Source organism: Xyrauchen texanus, chromosome 32, assembly GCF_025860055.1.
Source record: "Xyrauchen texanus isolate HMW12.3.18 chromosome 32, RBS_HiC_50CHRs, whole genome shotgun sequence".
Lineage (NCBI taxonomy): Eukaryota > Metazoa > Chordata > Actinopteri > Cypriniformes > Catostomidae > Xyrauchen > Xyrauchen texanus.
This window is the reverse complement of record NC_068307.1, coordinates 4,757,370-4,778,725: the sequence shown is the minus strand read 5'-3', so window position 1 is coordinate 4,778,725 and position 21,356 is coordinate 4,757,370. Positions and strand designations below refer to the sequence as shown.

Sequence of the window (21,356 nt, the reverse complement as noted above, 5' to 3'; positions counted from 1 at the left end):
TTAAGCTTCAAAAAGGACACAAAAGCTCCATAAAAGTATCATAAAACTTGTCCAATACGACTCTTGACCCATTTCCCAAGTCTCCTGAAGCGATTCAGTAGATTTTTGGGAGAAAAATACCACAATTTAAGTTCACTGATAATATTCCTCTCCAGTGAGCTCCTAAACTCAAAAATGAGTCAATGAGTTGAATGAATCAGTTCAATTTCAAATGTTTATTTATTTTTTTAACCGGTTTAACCAATATATGAATATATTTGACTCAAAAGAACGATTAATTTATGAATTGGACGTTGCTACTTTTCTCATGAAGGCAGATATGAAGATTTTCAGTGAATAACGACTTCAATTTTGATCTGTTTGTCACAGAAAGCTATCGTACTTGGAACATAGCTAGCGCATAAGTTGTATGGTCTAATGTTATGGTGCTTTCGTGTCCTCTTTGAAGCATAAAAAATGGAAAGAGCGTCCAGAACATTATTCAAAATTTCTACATTTGTTATCCACAGAATACAGTCATACAGGTTTGGAGCAACATAAGGGTCATTAAATGGTGACAGAAATGTTATCTTTGAGTGAACTAATCCTTTATAATTAAATAGTTTTCTAGTCTTCGCATAACTTAAGCCTACACATCATAAAGCACTGTCATCGAAAAGTAATCTCGAATCGTGGGAGGTTTAAAAATGTCCAAAAAGTACAGTATTTTTAGCTACGACGTGCATCCCTTTATCAAAGACTAAAGAGCTTTAGACACCGTGAAGTGAATTTGCATGACACAATTACACAAGGGCTTCTAAAATAGCAGAAAGTGTGGCACGTGGAAGCCTACCAGGAGAGCACACAAAGTAATAATGCATAAAGACTCATCCGTCACTTATGTTACTATAGCAACCAAGTGCTGGAATTCTGAAACTAGGAATTGGAATGAGGTTCCACACATCATTAATGTTAAGAAAGCGTTTTGTTTTTCAGTCCGAGTTCATCACCCCTGGGTCAAGAGGTCCCGCATGTGCAGTTGACAGTAACAAACAAACCAAAGAGTTAAAAATAAATTCTGTTATGGTGGTCCGAAAGACAGGCGTGTCAATCTGCAAACTCCTCCACTCTTGAAAGCTTAATTATCTTGCCAAGAGCCACGTCATTTGCATACTGTAATGGTGTGCTTCAGTGCCAAGCCTGAGAAACAACCAAAGTGTCCAGAATATTAGAGTTGAGTGGGAGCCAGAACTCTGAGGGTGTGTATACACAAGAGTTAAAGGTTGACCTTAGTTTAAGACTAAATTTCTAAGATGCTGAGTGGTGATATGCTGAGCTTTTCCACTTTAAATTCATCTTGCAAATGTTTTATGTTGATGACTCTGCAGTATCAACACAGTTGACAACCATTATGCCATTGAAGTCTGTTCTTCATTAAAACTACAGTATATGAGCAAAAATATGTGGACATTGCTTTATGGATATTACTTTGTGCACAGGTGCATTGTCATGCTGGAACAGAAAAGGGCCAAATCAATTGGAAGCACACACATTTCTAGAATATAACTGTATGGATGAACGGATGTCATACCACAGACAACTGCTCTTGTGGGTTCTTCAAAGCATTTAATAGTGTTTATGAGTAGCACCGCAATTTTAATAATCTTTTAAGCATTATATAATGCAACAATGTTTGTTAATTTTCCCAAAAGTTTTTACAAATGGATATCTATGTTTAAAAGTGAAGATATATATATATATATATATATATATATATTATCAACAAAACCAGTTTTAAAGGAATTGTTCAAAAATACAAATTCTCTCATCATTTACTCGCCCTAATGTCATCCCATATGTGTATGACTTTCTTTCTTCTGGAGAACACAAACATTTTTAGAAGAATATCTCAGCTCTGTAGGTTCATACAATGCAAGTCAACAGTGTCCTAAATTTTGAAGCTCCAAAAAGTACATAAAGACAGCATGAATGTAATCCATATGACTCCAGTGGTTTAATCCATGTCTTCTGAAGCAATATGATAGATGTGGATTGAAACAGATTAATATTTAAGTCCCTGCCCATTAGAATGCAAATCGCTAAGAACAAAAAAAAGAAGAGGGCTTTTAGAAAGTGGAGATTTATAGTAAAAAATGACTTAACTATTGATCTGTTTCTCATCCACATCTATCATATTGCTTCGGAAGACATGGATTAAACCACTGGAGATGTATGTATTACTTTTATGCTGTCTTTATGTGCTTTATGGAGCTTTAAAGTTTTGGATCCAATTCACTTGTATTGTATGGACCAACAGAGTTGAGATATTCTTCTTAAAATCTTTTTTTTTTTGTGTGTTCTGCAGGAGAAAGAATGTCGTACACATCTGTGATGGCATAAGGGTGAATAAATGATGAGAGAATTTTCATTTTTGAACAATGAACAGTTTTTTTTGATAATTCAGAAAGTACATTATATATATATATCATCTCTATTAAACATAGTTGGCCTGGTTTAGTCATGCATGTGTATGTTCATAAACACATATCCTCACACATTTAACACACTTCTAAAGACTGAGAAACGTGGTAAATAAGAATGAAAACTACCATCAGAAATGCAATATGCATTTTTATAGCTTAAATTATTGGTCCACTTTCATTCTCAGAAATAAACAAGGGACTGTTTTACCAGTTGTGGCTCATTTTATATACTTAATCATACCCTAAAGACAAATTCTGTACCTTTAAAAGTACATCTATATGTCTTTATATTGTCCTATTAGATCTTATTCAAATAAGAACATCGTTTGATAAAATCAAACAGGTTACACTTTGTAAATGAAAAACAGCAAAATATCATAAATTGAAATATCAAATAACAGTCAAATATCATATTTTATGTCAAATCTTAAGTTTGTCCTGATTCGCTGATTCTGATAGGAATTTAAAGGAGCCAAAATCTCCAATAATCTTTCGGAAACGGGATGTTTCATTTTCAGCTCAATTTAAGCGATACGGAGCTAAAAGAACCGAAAGTGCCGGCACCGAGCATTTGTTTGTAAACAGTAACTTCATCTATTCCGTAGCATTACGGTTTGTCTTCACTAGAAATAAACCAGTTAATTAGAAGGGGGTGCCCACATACTCTCATTTTGGCCATGTAGTGTTCAGTACTGTGCAATGCACTTGTGAAAAATGGTGAGTATGTCTTCCAAAATAATGCCATAAATAATTTTCATTTATCAATTAACATCATACAAATTTCAGCAATCTTAAAAATAAACATACATTTTTGGTATGACCACCTAAACCTTTAAAACCAATTTTCCTAGGTACACCTGGACACAGTTGTTCTTGGTTGTTGGCAGAGAGGATGTTCCAAGGTCTTGGAGAATTGGCCACAGTTCTTATATCTATTTAGGCAGTCTCAATTGCTTATTTCTCTTTGTGTAATCCCAGACTGACCTGATGTTCAGTGAGGGGCAATGTGGGGGCCATGCCATCTGTTGCAAGGCTCCCTGTTCTTCTATTCTATTCTATTTGCAAAAGGAATGCTTAGAAGTCTAACATTTATATTTCCTATTGACACACTAAAGCTGAAGATATAAATAACCATCTTAAGACAAACGTTTTAGTAAAACTTCTTACAGTACTGTATAGTATCTAAAAAAGCTACACTAGCTAAACAGCTCCCTAAACATTGATTATAGAGTACAAACCCTTTATGGCTGCTTCAGTGGAATATAAAGGAACACACTGTTAATCCACACGAGCCCTTGGGACATGTCTGTGCTAAACTTACTCTACAAGGAGCAAGTCACTGCCCGGCATGTGTAGACCTGCACTTTACAAAGGAATAATGAGCAATGGAGGGTTAATCTGGTGAGATCATTGGTAATTCATAGTGGCACTCAACAGGCAGTCAGGCGGAAACCCAACGTTAGCAGCCGTCACCGTAGAGCCACCCATTGGGACCAGGCCGAAAGTATCTCTTCATTAGAATGACATAATCAGTACAAGCACAATGTGAGATGAACTGCCAAGCGTTTCATTGAGGAAAATTCTCTATGGGTCTTCCCAGGATTCCAAGCTCTCGCCCAGCTAATGTGAAATGGCTTCAAAGTGATTTATTTTTCTATTTTTGTCTTCAACCATAGCACACTATCAAGGCATCAGTAGTCATTAGTAGTTTTATAAAAGCCATGGTAGCCTATAAGAATGTCTGGCTTCTTTTTATTCTTTTACGTTTTTTACATTAGGGAGCCATAAACTATATGGGGTCCGCGGAAGTACTTCATGGTGTCCGCCAATTATCGTTTGATCTTAGACTAATTTTAGTGGGAAAAAATTGATTAAATAACCTTAATGACGTTCTAAGCACTTACTGTATCACTGCTGCTCTTTTTTCCATACATTGAAAGTGAATGGTGACTGAGGCTTTTGTGTTCCACAGAAGTAACAAAAGACATGGGTTTGGAACAACATAAAGGTGAGTAAATTATGAACTATCCCTTTTTAGTTCAGCTTAAATTGTTATCGTCCCTGCCACATTAAAAACGGTTGTATGTGTTTTCATCCGTTAATATGAACAAATTGAACACCGCTTTTACAGGACTTATTAAACTTGGTTAATTTCGGCATATAAAAATGCATTTTTACCATTTGCATCAACATCATTAAAAGCATCATTCTGAACTAACATGAACTAACAATTAAGTAAGAAATAATTGACTCTGTCCCGTTGAATTGTTGACAAATAATGCACACCTGAGGTGCACCTGGGTTGTGCATTATTTTTCAATAATTCAATGAGACGGAGTCAATTATTCTGCGTATACCTTAAGACATCATTAAGGGTTTTATCCAAAGACATTTTCTGGTTTTCGTCCCTAAAATGCTCTTGTGAGTGGAACTAATTTCTTCCACCACGGATTCAGTGTCAAGCCTTCATTGCTAAATCGAAAACGTCACTTTAGAACTAGCAACGGAGGATAGCGAGGCTTGCGCTGCTTTACGGGAGCACTTACTGGAGTAACAAGTTAGTGTGTTTGTGCATTTGTGTTTGATTTTGAGGAATCAAAAGAGAGAAGCTCAGAATCTGAGAGAGATCACCTGTGGGATTACTTTTATTTGTTGCAGCTCTCTTCAGAAGTAACATCGCTTCAAAATCGTCAAGATGTAAGTTTAAGCACTTCTCAGCAGCAGCGAGTGTCAAATGTTTTCAACCCCACTGAGATAGATGCAGCAGTGAGCTGACATGACGGCTATATTTTTCACTCAGTGAAAAACAGTCATTTACGCACAGTACGTAATGTGCATATGTACTGTATGTTTGTCCACATGTGTGAGAGCTTAAGGGGGGGGGGGGGGTGGAGTCACAGGCAGGATGGCTCCCCGGGCCGAGTCGGGCAATGTGGGCATGGCTGAGCGACGTATGTGGAGAGCGAGGCCGGGAAAAGGAGAATGGTAAGGATTGACACCTGTGGGAAACAGCTGTTCTGTGTTTCAGTGAGAGCTGGAGGGGGATAAAAGGGTGTCCAAACTGCCGGAGGAGAGAGAGAGAGATGACTGCAGCAGTTTTTATGTGTGTGCTTTTGTTATGCTGAAAAGCAAACCTTTTTTGTGTTACACTGAAAAGTGGAAAATAAAGACTTCGCAACTAAAAACTGAAGGCAACTTTTTTCCCACGCTTTGAACCTCGCGGCTTAAATAACGATGCAGCTAATATATGGATTTTTCCCGCTTTCGAATTTTATTTAAAAAAAAAAAAATGTAAAAAATTGTGAGACGTGCTCAGTTTTTTGGCGGCATGAAGCTTTCATTAGACCAGTGAAATTGCCGAACGGCTTTTTTTGTTTACTGTTTAGATTAAATCGAGCGTGCTCAAACTTCCCATCATTCTGATTACGGTAGTCATTTTGTCACCTTCATCATGGCCAAGACACGTAGAAATGCATATGATGCAGCTTTCAAATTGAAGGCGATTGATCTGGCTGTTGAAAAGTGAAATAGAGCTGCTGCACGGGAGCTTGGTCTTAATGAGTCGATGATAAGACGTTGGAAACAGCAGCGTGATGAATTGACTCAGTGCAAAAAAACAACCAAAGCTTTCAGAGGGAAGAAAAGCAGGTGGCCCGAACTAGAAAATGTGCTCGAAGACTGGATCAACACACAGAGAGCAGACGGCCGAGGTGTTTCAACTGTACAGATCCGACTGAAAGCCAAAACAATCGCCACCGCAATGAAGTTTGAGGATTTTAGAGGTGGACCATCGTGGTGTCTCAGATTTATGAGACGTAAAGGCCTGTCCATCAGGGTACGGACGAGTCTGTGTCAGCAGCTCCCTCCCGACTACGAGGAAAAAGTTTCAAACTTCCGCAAATTCACTGATGCAAAGATAGCGGAGCATTGCATTGGCCCGCACGACATCATAAATATGGATGAGGTTCCTCTGACGTTTGACCTGCCTCTCACTCGGACTGTCAACAGGAAAGGTGAATCATCCGTCACGCTGAAAACAACTGGGCATGAAAAAAACGCACTTCACCTGTGTTCTGAGCTGCACGGCATCGGGAGAAAAGCTTCCACCGATGGTGATTTTTAAACGCACGACGATGCCAAAAGAAAAATTCCCGGGAGGTATTGTTGTGAAAGTCAACAAGAAAGGATGGATGACGGAAAGCCTAATGCATGAATGGCATACGGAGTGTTACGACAAGCGACCGGGAGGATTCTTTCACAGGAACAAGGCATTGCTCGTTTTGGACAGCATGAGGGCCCACATAACAGATTCGGTGAAAGAAGCCATCAAGAGGACAAACTCAATTCCAGCTGTAATTCCTGGGGCACAACAAAGTATTTGCAGCCACTCGACATCAGTGTAAATCGTGCATTTAAGGTGGCGCTCCGTGTTCAGTGGGAGGCTTGGATGACAAATGGGGAGAAATCCTTCACTAAAACGGGCCGCATGCGAAGAGCAACTTATGGTCAAGTCTGCCAGTGGGTCCTGACAGCGTGGAGCATTGTCAAAAAATCCACTATCATCAACGGGTTTCGAAAGGCTGGACTGCTGCGTGTTGAAGAGGGCTCAGCGGGGGATTTGCCTCCGGATGAAAGTGACGAGAGCGACAATGAAAACGATCCAATATCGGATGAAGCAATTCTGAGGCTATTCAACTCCGACACTGAAGGAGATGACTTCAGTGGTTTCAGTGCACAGGAGGAAGATAGTGACCAATGACAGTCTTGGTAGGCTGTTTACTGCAAATTAATTTTTTGTTACAAGCCGTGTTTCGTTAAAGCCTGTGTAAAGTTAATTTGTTTCAATGTACCGGTAGGCACCTGCGGCTTATAGACAGGTGCGGCTTATTTATGTTCAAAATAATATTTTTTTTAAAATTCAGTGGATGCGGCTTATATTCAGGTGCGCTCAATAGTCCGGAAATTACGGTAATAGAAATGATTAACAGAATTAACAGAAAACTATCCCTTTATCAATGGAATAATCTAATTAAATTCTAAAGGGAAGCACTTTGATTTTCCCACACATATTAACCATGTTTTGTTCTATTATCAAAAAATAAATACAAAATCTTTGGTATGCACATTTGAATATTCAAGCATGTTACATTCATCATAGCTGTCCATTATGCAGTGGCGATTCAATTACATATTCTTCTCAAAACTTGATTAGCTGTGGTCATGGACATGAAGAACAGGTATTGAATGGAAACTGAGCCTCCAATCAGGCAACAAGTGTCAATTTGTTGGCATGAGTGCTGTTTAGCATTGCCGGTTAAAGAGCCTCTCAGCAGCAATATCCTTTATCTGGAGTAGCTGAGGAAGCCCCTCATCCAAATCGAGAATCTCCAAGGTTTGAAGGAGAATTTGAACTCTAGTGTGCATTACAAAATCCTCAAACAAAGCCAGACAAGATAACTGTATCCCTGTTATGAATAACCCTCATCTGCAATCTTTTATTCAAACAGCCTGTGTGTCAGGTGCCAGAGTGTGTGATTAGATATAGTGAATCCCGAAGGTGCATATCAACCCTAGTTACATTTGAACACAAGCAAAAATTGAAAAGACGACAGTTTAGTCAAATAAAAGCCAGAGATTAAAGAAACTTTGGCAGTGAAGCAGATAATTGATTTATAATATATTAAGCCCTGTGATGATCAGCGGTTTTGATCAGATGCCAATAGTCGATGTTGACAGTTTTGCCCTCAGAGGCCCTTCCCTTAAATTGTGGTTGTCAATGTGCAAACAGACATTTCTGCTCAGCTGCTAAGCCAATCAGAATTGCTTTGCATCTATTCATTATCAAGTGAACGTGCTCTGCTGTAAAAAAGAGCTGAGCTCTCTGCTGTTTCACAGGCAGACACATTTTACTCTCACTGTGGGTCATAAGATAGATAGAAGTTATCTTGAATGCAAAGCAAGAGGCCACTGAATGTACTGTATCTGTACTCTTTCAAGGAGTTTCTTCATTTTCAGGCAATTTTATGTCCCATGGGTTGATTTTTTTATTCAAACAAAAAGATTTCAACTTATTTTCATTTGGTTATAAGGTCACATAACAACTGATTTTATAAATTTTCACCAGGTCTTCTTTAGATTGTTTTTGGTTCTTTTCAAATGCCTTTTATGTACAGATTTGACTGTTTTAGCCTTGTCCCAGACCCAGATTTTCAGGCCGAGAAAAGGAGAATGGTAAGGATTGACACCTGTGGTAAACAGCTGTTCTGTGTTTCAGTGAGAGCTGGAGGGGGATAAAAGGGTGTCCAAACTGCCGGAGGAGAGAGAGAGATGACCGCAGCAGTGTTTAGGAGTGGTGGTGGTGGTGTAGTGGTCTAAACCACATAACTGGTAATCAGAAGGTTGTTGGTTTGATCCCCACAGCCACCACCATTGTGTCCTTGAGCAAGGCACTTAACTCCAGGTTGCTCTGGGGGATTGTCCCTGTAATAAGTGCACTGTAAGTCACTTTGGATAAAAGCGTCTGCCAAATGCATAAATGTAAATGTTTGTGTGTGTGCTTTTGTTATGCTGTAAAGCAAACCTTTTTTGTGTTACACTGAAAAGTGGAAAATAAAGACTTTGAAAAGACCCAGATTTTCAATTTTAATCAGACAAAATACAATTTGTAAAACTATGGTAATCGAAACAAAAAGTGAAATAAACATCAAACATTTCATTCTTTTTAATTTCTTTAATTTTTTTTTCAAAAATGACAACTTTTGCCACTTATAATTTTTTTTCAAAGTTAGTGTACTCGTTAACCAAGTTGACAAATGTGTCAATAAAGAGCATGAAATATAAGACTGGTGATGTTTGAACAAAATAAAGAATAATCAATGTAAATATCACTTGTGAGCAGAATATTTGGTAATACTTTCTATGAAGCCCATACATATAATGCATTCGTAAAGTCTTATATATGGAACTTCTCATAAATAACTGTAACCACAATTATAATACTTACCAATTTATAGTTAAACCTTAGAATAAAATGCATTATAACATGACCAACATGTATTATACCTATTTTATTATATATATATATATATATATATATATATATATATATATATATATATATATATATATATATATTAGGCATGCTTTAAGTAAATTGACAAAAGCAATGTCTGATTATTAGCTTCCATAAGATCTATTTACGTGGTTATATATTACAAGACATTATATATTAACCTTGTAGCTTTAAACATGTTTTTCTTCCTACATCAAGAATGTGTGTTCCTTTTGTATTCATGTAATGTATTGTAGATTACAAATGTATCTAATGACTGTATATAAGAAGACATTGCTTTTATAACTTTGATTAAAGCAGGTCAAGACCACTAATATATAATGTATATTATATCACAACCTCTGAGGATAAAATTGGATGTTTATTGTGTTATAATGCATCATACGCTTTTAGGTATAACTAAGAATAAGTCACGTGTTATAATGTACATTATATAATATACTGTAGTTACAATTATTTATGAGAAGTTTTAACATATTATAAGATGTATGAATGTATTAGAATGACTTTTCAATGAATTATAAATATGGGCTTCATATGAATTGTTATCGAATATTTTTATTTTTACATCATTTCCAGTAAAGCTGTAATTTTCCCAAATTATGCAAAAAGTGTAAAAATATTACTTAATTATGTGTATGTAGGATACAAATATGTACTATATGAAATTAACCGTAGCATGACAAAGTAGTTGGCCATTTTTTTTTCTCACAAAAACGTTACAAATTAAATTTTATTACATAAATTTCCACCTCAATAAAGAATTTGATATGTGCTGAAAATGACACTGTGTTGGGAATTTTCATGAATTTCAGAAAAAAAGGAGAAAAAAAAAATTGCACATTTCAGACACAATATGGTCATTTTGCTCAACCATTGAAAGTTGTTCTAATCAAAGAAACACAGCATGGTCAAATGTTGCATGAGCAACACACAGTCTGAAGCCGAAATGCAGCAAACTGTTGTAAAAAAATAAATACAAAAAATCTTAATCATTAATAACCCTTCCGTCCACAAGAAACTTCAAACGTTAACCTTCATCTATGCAAAAAACAGCCAATCATACAGGGAAGCGACCTCATACAAACAACCAAACCTCTTGGAACTGTTACTGATTCAGTTGGACTGTCCAACTGTTCAGTATGATGTATGAGACTATGGCTAATATGTAAAGTGCTATTAATCTCTTTTTATTCTGTCTGGAAAGGTCAGAATTTGCAAAGACAAGTTTGGAGAAAGTAGATGTGATGCAATGGAGAACAGAAGGTTGAATCAAAGACTGTGCTTTTAGATACGGTCTCAAACATCAGTCCGTACATGGTTAGATCACAGTCTCAGATCTTAGCAGCAGGAGGTACTGTGATCTTTGATAATATATTGATGTATGGCAATCCACAGCAATGAAATTTGTCCATTTTGTTCTTACTACATGACAATACTGCTTTTACACCTGGACAGTCAGTTCATATACATTTATGTATGCATATATGCTTTTTACAGTATACTTTATTCAGAAATGTCTCTTTAAATGCATAACTAATCCATTCACTCATTGCTTTGCAATGCACTAATCCTGGGTACTTAATGGTACATCTATTTTTAAGTGTCGCTTAAAATGCTAGGCTTTCAAAGAACACTTCATTTGACTGCAAGCACATTCAAAGGCAGTTTGCTCATGCATGCTACAACTGCGTTGAGAGACTGGACTATTTATCTTCAAGAGTTTAGACCATGCCCATTGCCAAGGGAGATCATTTGGGGTTCAGTACTCCCCCTTAAATGAAACACAGTGCCCCCCTGAAACAGGACATTGTCAACTAGTATGGCCGCTGCTATGTCACCCTGCAGCTATTGCCAGGTTGCCCACTAAAGCTAAGCAGGGTTGAGCCTGGCCAGTACCTGGATGGGAGACCTCCTGGGGAAAACCAAGGTTGCTGCTGGAAGAGGTATTAGGGAGGCCAGCAGGGGTGCTCACCCTATGGTCTGTGTGGGTCCTAATCCCCCAGTATAGTGACAGGGACATTATACTGTAAAAAAGCACTGTCTTTCGGATGGGACGTTAAACCAAGGTCCACCCTCTCTGTGGTCATTAAACATCTCTAGGGCACTTTCTCGTAAAGAGTAGGGGTTTAACCCCGGTGTCCTGGCCAAATTCCCCCATTGGCCCCTATCTATCATGGCCTCCTAATAATCTCCATCCCTGAATTGGCTACATCACTCTACCATCTCCTCTCCACCAATAGCATGCGTGTGTGTTCTGGTGCACTATGGCTGCAGTCATCTGGTGGATGCTGCAAACTGGTGGTGGTTGAGGAGTTCCCCTTCTCTTTGAGTTTGAGAAAAGCGCTATATAAATGTAAGTTGTTGTTGTTGTAGTAAATAAGCCTATAGAAATCATTTTCTCTTTCTATTCACTTTAACAGTATTTGTATACAGCGCTATCTAGTGATGGGTCGTTCATGAACAAGAAGTCTCAGAGAGTGATTCTGGCCATGCATGCGCATTGCGCAACTGAAAACTACATATGCTCTGAACAGGAAGCAGAAATGATTAGTTCACCTTTCAAATCTTTTGGTCTGAGTCATTTGTTCTTTTGGCACGTGACAGCCGTATATGCTATGCATTGGTCACACAGGAGACAGAAATGATTAGTTCACCTCTCGAGTCGTCTTGTCCAAGTCGTTCGTTCTTTTGTCACGTGACAGCCATATACGCTCGACTCAGACCATAAGACTCAAGAGGTTTACTAATCATTTCTGTTTTCTGTGTGTGCATAGCATATACGACTGTCATTTAACAAAAGAACGAACGACTCAGACAAGAAGATTCAAACCAGAGGCAATCTATTCTTTCTGTTTCTCTTAATTTGTCCTTGGCTACATTATAATTTTTCCCGTATTGGGACTATAAACAAAGTTTGCATAAGTAGACATTTTGGGAGTGATTTGTCCATTGAAAAGTTTACATTTTAATTTAATTCTGCTCAAATGAACGAAATGAATTGAAAAAAGAAAACTATTTTACTGAACGAGACTCAAAGTACCAAGTCAGTAAAATTATCCAATCTACCATCACTAGCGCTATCAATTTGTAGCAACAGGATCAAACCTAACTCAAAGGAACACTGATCTTCCCAAGGGTAACTGAAAATAACACATTGAAATTTAACATAAAATGTCTCGGTTACGGATGTAACCTCTGTTCTCTGATGGAGGAAACAAACGTTGTGTCGATGAGTTGACACTAGGGTTCACCCTTGGGAGCTCAGACATCTCTGATCTTTGAGAAAAGGCCAATTGGAATTGGCGTGTGGGATTTTCATGCCACTCCCCTGGACATACAGGTATAAAAGGAGTGCCGCTGCAAACACAGATTCAGGTTTCGCACTGATGAACCGAGCCAAAGACCCGACAATTTCAGCGGTTGGTTCAGTGTTGTGGCAAGAGTGACACAACGTCTTGTTCCCTCCATTAGGGAATGGAGGTTACATCAGTAACTAAGACATTCCCTATCTGTCACTCACTCGATGTTGTGTCGATGAGTTGACACTAGGGGTCCCAATGGAAAACGCCACAAGAGCTGAACAAGTTTACGCTGTCGCGTAACTACCCCCAACACACTGGCAGTCGAGGGACCCCTGGGGAGCGGCTAACTGCTCAGAAGTTTAAGGACTGTCTGGCTCAGCCGTAGCTCTCTATTATTCTCCCCAAGAAAAGGAACAAATTGGAAACTATACATCACACAGGGTTACCTAAGGAGACAACCAGCACATGTGGAGCACTTACCACAGTACCGGGGCCAAAGTAACGCACAAACTGGGCTAAGGAGGAAGAACGTCCAGGGTTCACTCTCAAGGGCACTATGCGCAAGCGGTACACCTGGCCAGCTGACCCGAACTTATCTGTTTGTGTCACCTGATAACACACGGGATGAAACTGGCTCAACCCTGAGGTTATAAAACCTTGCAAAGGTATCAGGTGTTGCCCAGCCCCCAGTTCTACTGATGTCTGCTAGAGAGGCACTGCGGGACAACGCCCAAGAAGCCACAACACCCCTGGTAGAGTGGGCTCGCAGGCCAGCAGGGGGAGGCACATGCTGGGCATGGTATGCCATGGTGATGGCATCGATAACCCATTGACCGATCCTCTGTTTGGAGACAGCGCTTCCTTTCCGCTGTCCATCAAAGCAGACAAAGAGCTGCTGGGAGCTTCTAAAGCTCTGCGTGTGATCCAAGCAGATGTGAAGAGCACGCACCAGACACAGCAACACCAAGGCTGGGTCTCCCTCCTCCAGAGGCAGCGCTTGCAGGTTCATCACCTGAACCCTGAAAGGCGTCGTGGGAACCTTGGGCACGTAGCCTGGTCGGGGTCTCAGGATAATGTGAGAGTAGTCTAAATTGAACTCTAGGCACAGTTCGCTGACAGAGAACGCCTGCAGTTCCCCTACCCTCTTGATGGAGGTGAGCGCCGTCACCTTGAAGCAATCAGGTCTACCTGTGCTTGGCCGAATAGACTCCAGATCACCGTGACCGCCTGAGGGTGGATTCTCCACTCTCCCCTGAGCGTAACCTGTCATGACAGCGTGTCCGCTGTGCTGTTGAAGTGGCCCGGGTTGTGAGTGGCCCGCAGCGACTTGAGGCGCTGCTGACTCCAAAGGAGGTGACAATGGGCGAGTTGTGACATTCGACGTGAGCATAAACCGCCTTGGCGGTTGATGTACGTAATCGTCGCTGTGTGTTCCGTCCGGACCAACATATGTTCAGGATCAACGGCAAAACCCTCCTCAGGGCAAGTAGTACCGCCAGCAACTCGAGGCAGTTGATGTGACAAGACAGTCGCGGGCCGTTCCAAGGGATCTGCACGATGTGTTTTGTGGTGAGAATAAATCAAACTAGATAAGGTTTTTCAATAAAGTTCACCCATGTAAACTTTGTATCTCAGGTCACATTTATTAAATTATGAAGCAGTTTCTAGACCAGGTGCTTTAGACTTGCAGGCTGAATGCTTAATGTGTTATGTTGCAATAGTGGGTCCGATCAGACAACACATGGACAGATTTTGAACACAAACAGTAAATTGATGATAAATATATCAGCTCATACACAGAAAACAGTAACTTACCCTGTACCACACAATCTCTCGCAATCTTCCATCTGTCTTGAAGTTGCACTTTAGAGTCACAGTCTCTCCCACAACAACAGGTAGCAAGGGCTCTATCGTTACAGTCAAATATCCTGCAGAGATAAAAGTAAAATATTATTGCAACCATGTTTATTTCCATACATTTAGAAAAGAGCCCAATGGCCAGATGCCGATTTTATTAAATGTTCACTGTAAAGCAGTTCGATGGAAAGGAGGCGAGAACCGTTTTGACAATATAAATAATAGTTTCATGAAAAAATAAACCAAAAGACACAAACATACACATAGGATGGACAGCTGCCCATAAATGTTCTCTCTCTGTTGCACCACCATCCGGAGTCGGCCTTTATCCCTCTCGGATGTTTGATTAGCCTGATAAGGGGCCAGGTGTGTCAAATCACGACCTAGCCCCTCCCACCCACCCCGCCACATTCACCAATTGTGAAAATTTTAACTGCCTGCTCAAAACACCTTCGTTACCTAGAAACTTAGGCTTTCACTTCAACATGAATAGATAATGTTTGTTGTGCTGAGTTTGAAGTCTACAGAACAAAACAAAAATTGATTTTGCATAACAAGGCCACAAAAACCCATATGCACCAACAGAACATAATTATAAACAGAACAAGGGTTATTGCAGTTAAGTGTTAATAATTATATTGAATTAACTTGCATTTTCAATTTCTGAAATCAACACATTAACTCTGTAGAAGATGCCTTTGTTCTGAAAAAAAAAGGAAGTGCACTTCCTTATCTTTTGAGAGTCTGTGTTCAATTCTGTGGAACTCAAGCTAGAGATTTGTTATTTTCTGCTAACACCAGTATAATCAAAAACCAAAATAGAACTTGGACAGTTCATTCTGTTATAATATACCAAGACGTGAAAATATGATGGTAAACAACACAAGACCAAAAGGCCTTCAAATTGCTGCTCAAGAGGATTTGTGTTTCTCACAATACCAGAGCACTGTATCAATCAGTCAAAATAATAGTGTGTGTGTGTGTATATATATATATATATATACATATGTATTACGGTGGCTAAGACGTGCACACTTATTTTGTTGTATTGTGGCAGTTTTTCCATTGCACTGTGACTTTTCTGTTGTGTTGTCTTTATTTTGTTGTGTTGTGGCTTTATTACATTATGCTGTGGCTGTATTCCATTGTGTTGTGGATTTATTCAATTGTGTTTTGGATTTATTCCATTGTGTTGTTGATTTATTCCATTGTGCTGTGTCTTTTCTGTTGTGCTGTGGTTTTATTTTGTTGTGTTGTGGCTTTACTTCATTGTGCTATGGCTTTTCCATTGTGTTGGGGCTTTATTTATTTGTGTTGTGACTTTATTCCATTGTATTGTGGCTTTATTCCATTGTGTTGTTGCTTTATTTATTTGTGTTGTGACTTTATTCCATTGTATTGTGACTTTATTCCATTGTATTGTGGCTTTATTCCATTGTATTGTGGCTTTATTCCATTGTATTGTGGCTTTATTCCATTGTGTTGTGGCTTTATTTTGTTGTTGCGGATTTATTTCATTATGTTGTGGATTTTCTGTTGTGTTGTGACTTTATTCCATTGTATTGTGGCTTTATTCCATTGTGCTGTGGCTTTTCTGTTGTGCTGTGGTTTTATTTAGTTGTGTTGTGGCTTTATTTCATTGTGTTGTGGCTTTATTTCATTGTGTTGTGGCTTTATTTTGTTGTGCTGTGGCTTTATTTCTGTTATGCTGTGGTTTCTTTAAAATGCTGTGTGTTTTCATTTGTGTTGTGGCTTTATTTTGATGTTGTGTTGTGGCTATATTTTGTTGTGTTGTGACTTTATTTTGTTGTATTTTCAGTAGGGCTGTCGATTAATTTTATTAAAAAACGCATCAATCGCTATGCCCCCGGACCGTAATAAGGAAGATTCCTGAGAAATGCAAGCTTGTAGTACCACCTGTTTACTCCAGAGGGCAGTAAGTGAAACTTCAGCTGTGTGGTAACGCACAGTTTATACAGTGAACAAAACAACCCTACAGCAGACAGAAAAAATACAATATGCGTCACGTTCTTGTGTTCAAAACACTTGATTTTTGTTCTAATTATTAAACTATATTTAACTTGACACAGTGAGCTAAAAAATTTATGTTTATGACGCAACGCAACCGAGACGCTACACAAGTATCTGTCTGATCCAGGTGTACATAGATGGGTCCTTAAAAAAGCCCTCATAATAAAACTGAATTACAAATTCACTAGTGAAATGGATTGCTGTGAACTGTGTGCCAATGATTGGATTATGTTCAATAATATGGTAGTAAACAATACATTGTATTCTAAAGCCGCTTTTTGTATTTTATTGTAAAGTTTAATTATCAGAATTTGTTTTTATTTATATATATATATATATATATATATGTGTGTGTATATAATTGTTTTTATATTTACAGATAACTATGTATAATTATTTCATCATTATATATTGAATTATTGTTATATGAGGGGCTTTCACAGCAAATATTTGTATATGTGATTAATTGCAAGTAATTAATCGGGACACCATGTAATTAATACGATTAGAAATTGTAATCGATTGACAGTCCTAATTTTCTTCTACTTGTGTTGGGCACTTCTCAGCCACCATAATATACAGTATTTGGTGTATGATGTAATATGCGATTCACATACAAAAGCATCTTTTCCTTCATTATTTACACTTTAGCCACTTTGCAATCTGCTTAGTTTTGTCTCCAAGTCAGCTTGGCTATAGCAGCCCCACCCCACAAATAAACTAAAGCTTCAGCTAACTCACGCAATTATGCAGCGACTTTGTTTTTATTTGTTTTTTACACTTTAGGTTAAAGGGATAGTTCACCCAAGGATAAAAATGATATCATGTACTCACCGTCATGTTCTCTTAAACCTACATGAATTTCTTTCTACCGTAAAAACACAAAAGGAAAAATTATAAAATGTCCTAACAGAGCATTTTGCAATATAATGACTGTGAATAGGAGATGTGAATAGTGACCCTGGCCTGTCAAGCTTCAAAAAAGAAAAAGACAGAAAGAAAGAAAAACACAAAGTCTTCTACATGGGTTTGGAACGACATGAGGGTGAAATAATAATGGCAGAATTTAATTTTTTTGTGAATTATTCTTTAACCGATGCTTTGTTAACATTCCATTTTCTCCCAACGTGCAGCGTATCGTTCTATTTTTGCCTTGTATTGACATTCTAAGGCAGATTTGTGACGCATTTCATTAACAATAATATGCTGTTCTTGGGAACAAATGATACTTATCTGCATTAGACTAAATGCCTAATTCACATATGCAGATTCTCTGGATAATTCCGGAACAACAAAGCACTTTGTGCTCCCGTTTGAGTGAGCTAATGAGAGTAATTACAAAGTTGATCACATTTCCGACACACTGAAAAGCACATTTATCAAAATTTTGGGATGCAGACACTAGTGACAAATGGAAAAGATCTTGGCTCTTTAGGATAAAGATGGGAATGTCCTGCTCTAGTGAGCACTCTCTCTGTCTGCCTAGCAGGTGGCCTGGATCCTACTGACTGCACAGTCTATCCATCTATCCAGTGTACCACAGACAGTGAAAGGGGATGGAGGCAGTTTAAAGAGGTTCAAAAGTCGGAAATCAATTAGGGAAAACTTTGACTATTTATTTTACTGTATTTTCACATTTATAACAAATCCTAGCACATACCTAATGCATTAAATCCCCATTATTTGAAGTGATAATAAGTAAGGAATAATGTGCAGTAAGCACCACCTACTTGTCCTGTATCACCTTAAAGGGGTTTATTTTGCAGTAATGACCAGCTGGCTATGTATTATCGCACTTATTACCCACCCTACCTACCAAATAAATGGCCATGAAATATTTGAGCTGAAACTATTTTATTAGCTTAATCGTAGAGGCTGCGGAGTGATATGAGAGACAGAACACGAGTGCTATGTCATGGGTTTTTCCACCGCTGGGCCAAACTATTCCTGTAGCATTTCCAACTGAGTACGGTGCAGTGCTGTATGATACCAAACCATTCACGGGCCACCTTTTTCAGCAGGGTTACACTCTATCTACACCGGACAAGTCTGTTGATGCTGTCTACACTGGAAGTGTCAAAATAAACATCTCTAAATGGACCAATCAGCTGTGAGCTTGAGTAGACTTCAGCAACTACTTCATTTTCAACAGAAATCCACTGGTATAAACATTTACTTATTATCAAATTATTATTATGATGTTATTGTTGCTAAAATGGCATATGAATGTGGTTAGAAACAAAATATAAAGAGACCAGAAACATCACAAACTGGCTTTTTAACAGTCTGAATTTATTTCAATATGTAATGGAACAACATTCATGCCTAAAAGACTCACATGTATGATATTTGGTAATTTAATCGACAATGGACAGCAACACATGAATCCTTCAAGGTCCTACAGAGGTTTTAGAGCAATGCGCATTTAATGTTCTTGCTTCTCTCAATTATTTAGCATTTTGCCCAAACCAACCGTTGTTGCCGAGTGCTCAAACAATTGTGTTAACATGCATTGCTTCAAAAACATTATGTCTCAGAACACGTAAAATGAAATGATTCTGCAAACCAATTCTGTTCTTTTCAATGATCTGTCCATCTTGAGGTCTCAATTAGCTCTTGTCAGATAAAACAGCTCAATTGCTCACCGCATCGGCCAAGGCCTTATCACCGTGTCAGCCTGACAGAATTGATTTGGCAATTCTGTACATTTATCTCTGTGTAAGACAGACCATCTCACTCTCAAACTCAAGGGAAATAAGGGCGCAAGGATTGGAACAAATTCCTGCACATTTGTGCCCTCACTTAGCTTTAAAATTCACCAACTGTGATGGAGCCTGAACCCCAAGAAATCACTTTCTCTCGAACTTTGCTAAGGCCTTTGCCTTCTTGAATTGGAGTCATTTCCTGGGCCCAAAAGAAATGGGATTTCATTGTAGATGGATTGCTGAATACAAAGTGTACGGAGGTAGTTGACAAATCGACATTGTCATAATTTTAGGTTAAAACGTAAAAAAACGTACAGAAATTTCATGTAGTCTCAATAAATGTGAGGTCATGAAAACTGCATACACAATTATTATTATAATAAGATAAGTAGTTTTAGATGGAATTTAGTGTAGAACATTGCTGACAATTCAAGGTATTCAGGTACAGTATTTTAACACATTGTTTCCAACAGTACTCATACGTAGAGCTTTAGCAGAGCTTTGAAGAGCTTATTTTGTCCTTACTAATGCAGAAAACCACTCTTTCTCTTAGGTGGAGGCATCTAACCACAGGACTGAATAAATGAAAACTCTGCATTCTTCTTAATTTAAAATCAAAGCTGGAAAAAAAAAGTCTTATTAACTTCCTGTTGGGGTTCAGATGAGCAAAATATCCCTGAGAGATTGTTTGTTTAAAATGGATTTAATAAGGGACTCAATAATTGCTGACAAAATAGTAAGGTACTAGTGAACACACTCTCACACTAAACACACTAATCCGTATGATATCGTGTGCCCTCACTCATTTGAATTCCTACGGTTTTCACTAAAGCCATTGATGTCGCTGGACATCGTTTCCATTTAATACATGACAATTACTTGCTTCTGTCACACACAACAGCTTCCTATCATATTTACACACAGGTTTAGCTAAGTGGTTTGGGTACGGACATCATATTAATAAGTATGTCCTTAATACCTCTGTTGCGAAACTCGTGCTTACATCGGGAATTTGCACATGATGAGTCATACGAGTTTATGCGAACAGCATCATGTGAGACCATACGAAATAGCCAACTCGTAAATTTACGAATTTTCATGAGAATGGGTTGGTACTATTAAAAAGATTTATTTACATACTGTATATAAGAGCTGTCAAAATGAACATGCTAATGAATAAGATTAATTAAAACGAGTTTAACGTGTTCATTTTTCTTAATTACGATTAACACATTTACCGTTAATACAGCATAAACCAGCATAAACACTGCTGGACAGGGCTGAACTTTTGCTATGTTTCCGCCCGGAGTCATTACACTGATGCACACACCACAAACATACACACAACAGCGCTTTCCTGTCAGTGATAACATGGCTCTATTTGTTGTACAAAACAAAGGCGCATTAATTACCACAGAAGCACAGCAAATCTTAACTATCCCCAAAATGCAGAATGAGACGTTTTTGTCTGCAAGCGCTTTTCATGTGGAGTTCAAAACGGCACTGACACCCTGACGTGGATCATGAACAAATCGGTTTTGTGATTGCTGTAACAAGGTGGATATCCACAGTCTGCCGACTGATTAATACTGTGGAGGATGAGAGTTTAAGAGATTTAATGCCTGTTGCAATGAATATCCAACCTATACTTATACTTTGGGAAAAAATTTATGTTACTTAAATTAGTGCTATTTTAGTGAATTGCTATCTTTAATCTGTGGAAGGCTGACAAATATTACATCTTGGATACGTTTCCTACATAAAATTTTTACACCTAAATCACCCAAATACAGACATTGATATACAAACGCAGATATGTTGTAGGTGTCTACATTTTTATGAATAAAACTACCGTAATTTCCGGACTATTGAGCGCACCTGAATATAAGCCGCACCCACTGATTTTTAAATAAAATATTATTTT

The 21,356-nt window shown here is 38.3% G+C and overlaps 1 protein-coding gene across 2 annotated transcripts in view; it reads right to left on the bottom strand.

Annotated features, from left to right (window-relative positions):
* igsf21a (immunoglobin superfamily, member 21a) overlaps positions 1-21,356 on the bottom strand; it is a 331,022-nt gene that overhangs the window by 194,024 nt on the left and 115,642 nt on the right. For both annotated transcript variants that reach the window (XM_052101058.1, XM_052101057.1), the window contains exon 2: positions 14,655-14,767. In XM_052101058.1, coding sequence (XP_051957018.1) covers positions 14,655-14,767 — 113 coding nt within the window. The remainder of the gene's footprint in view (positions 1-14,654; positions 14,768-21,356) is intronic.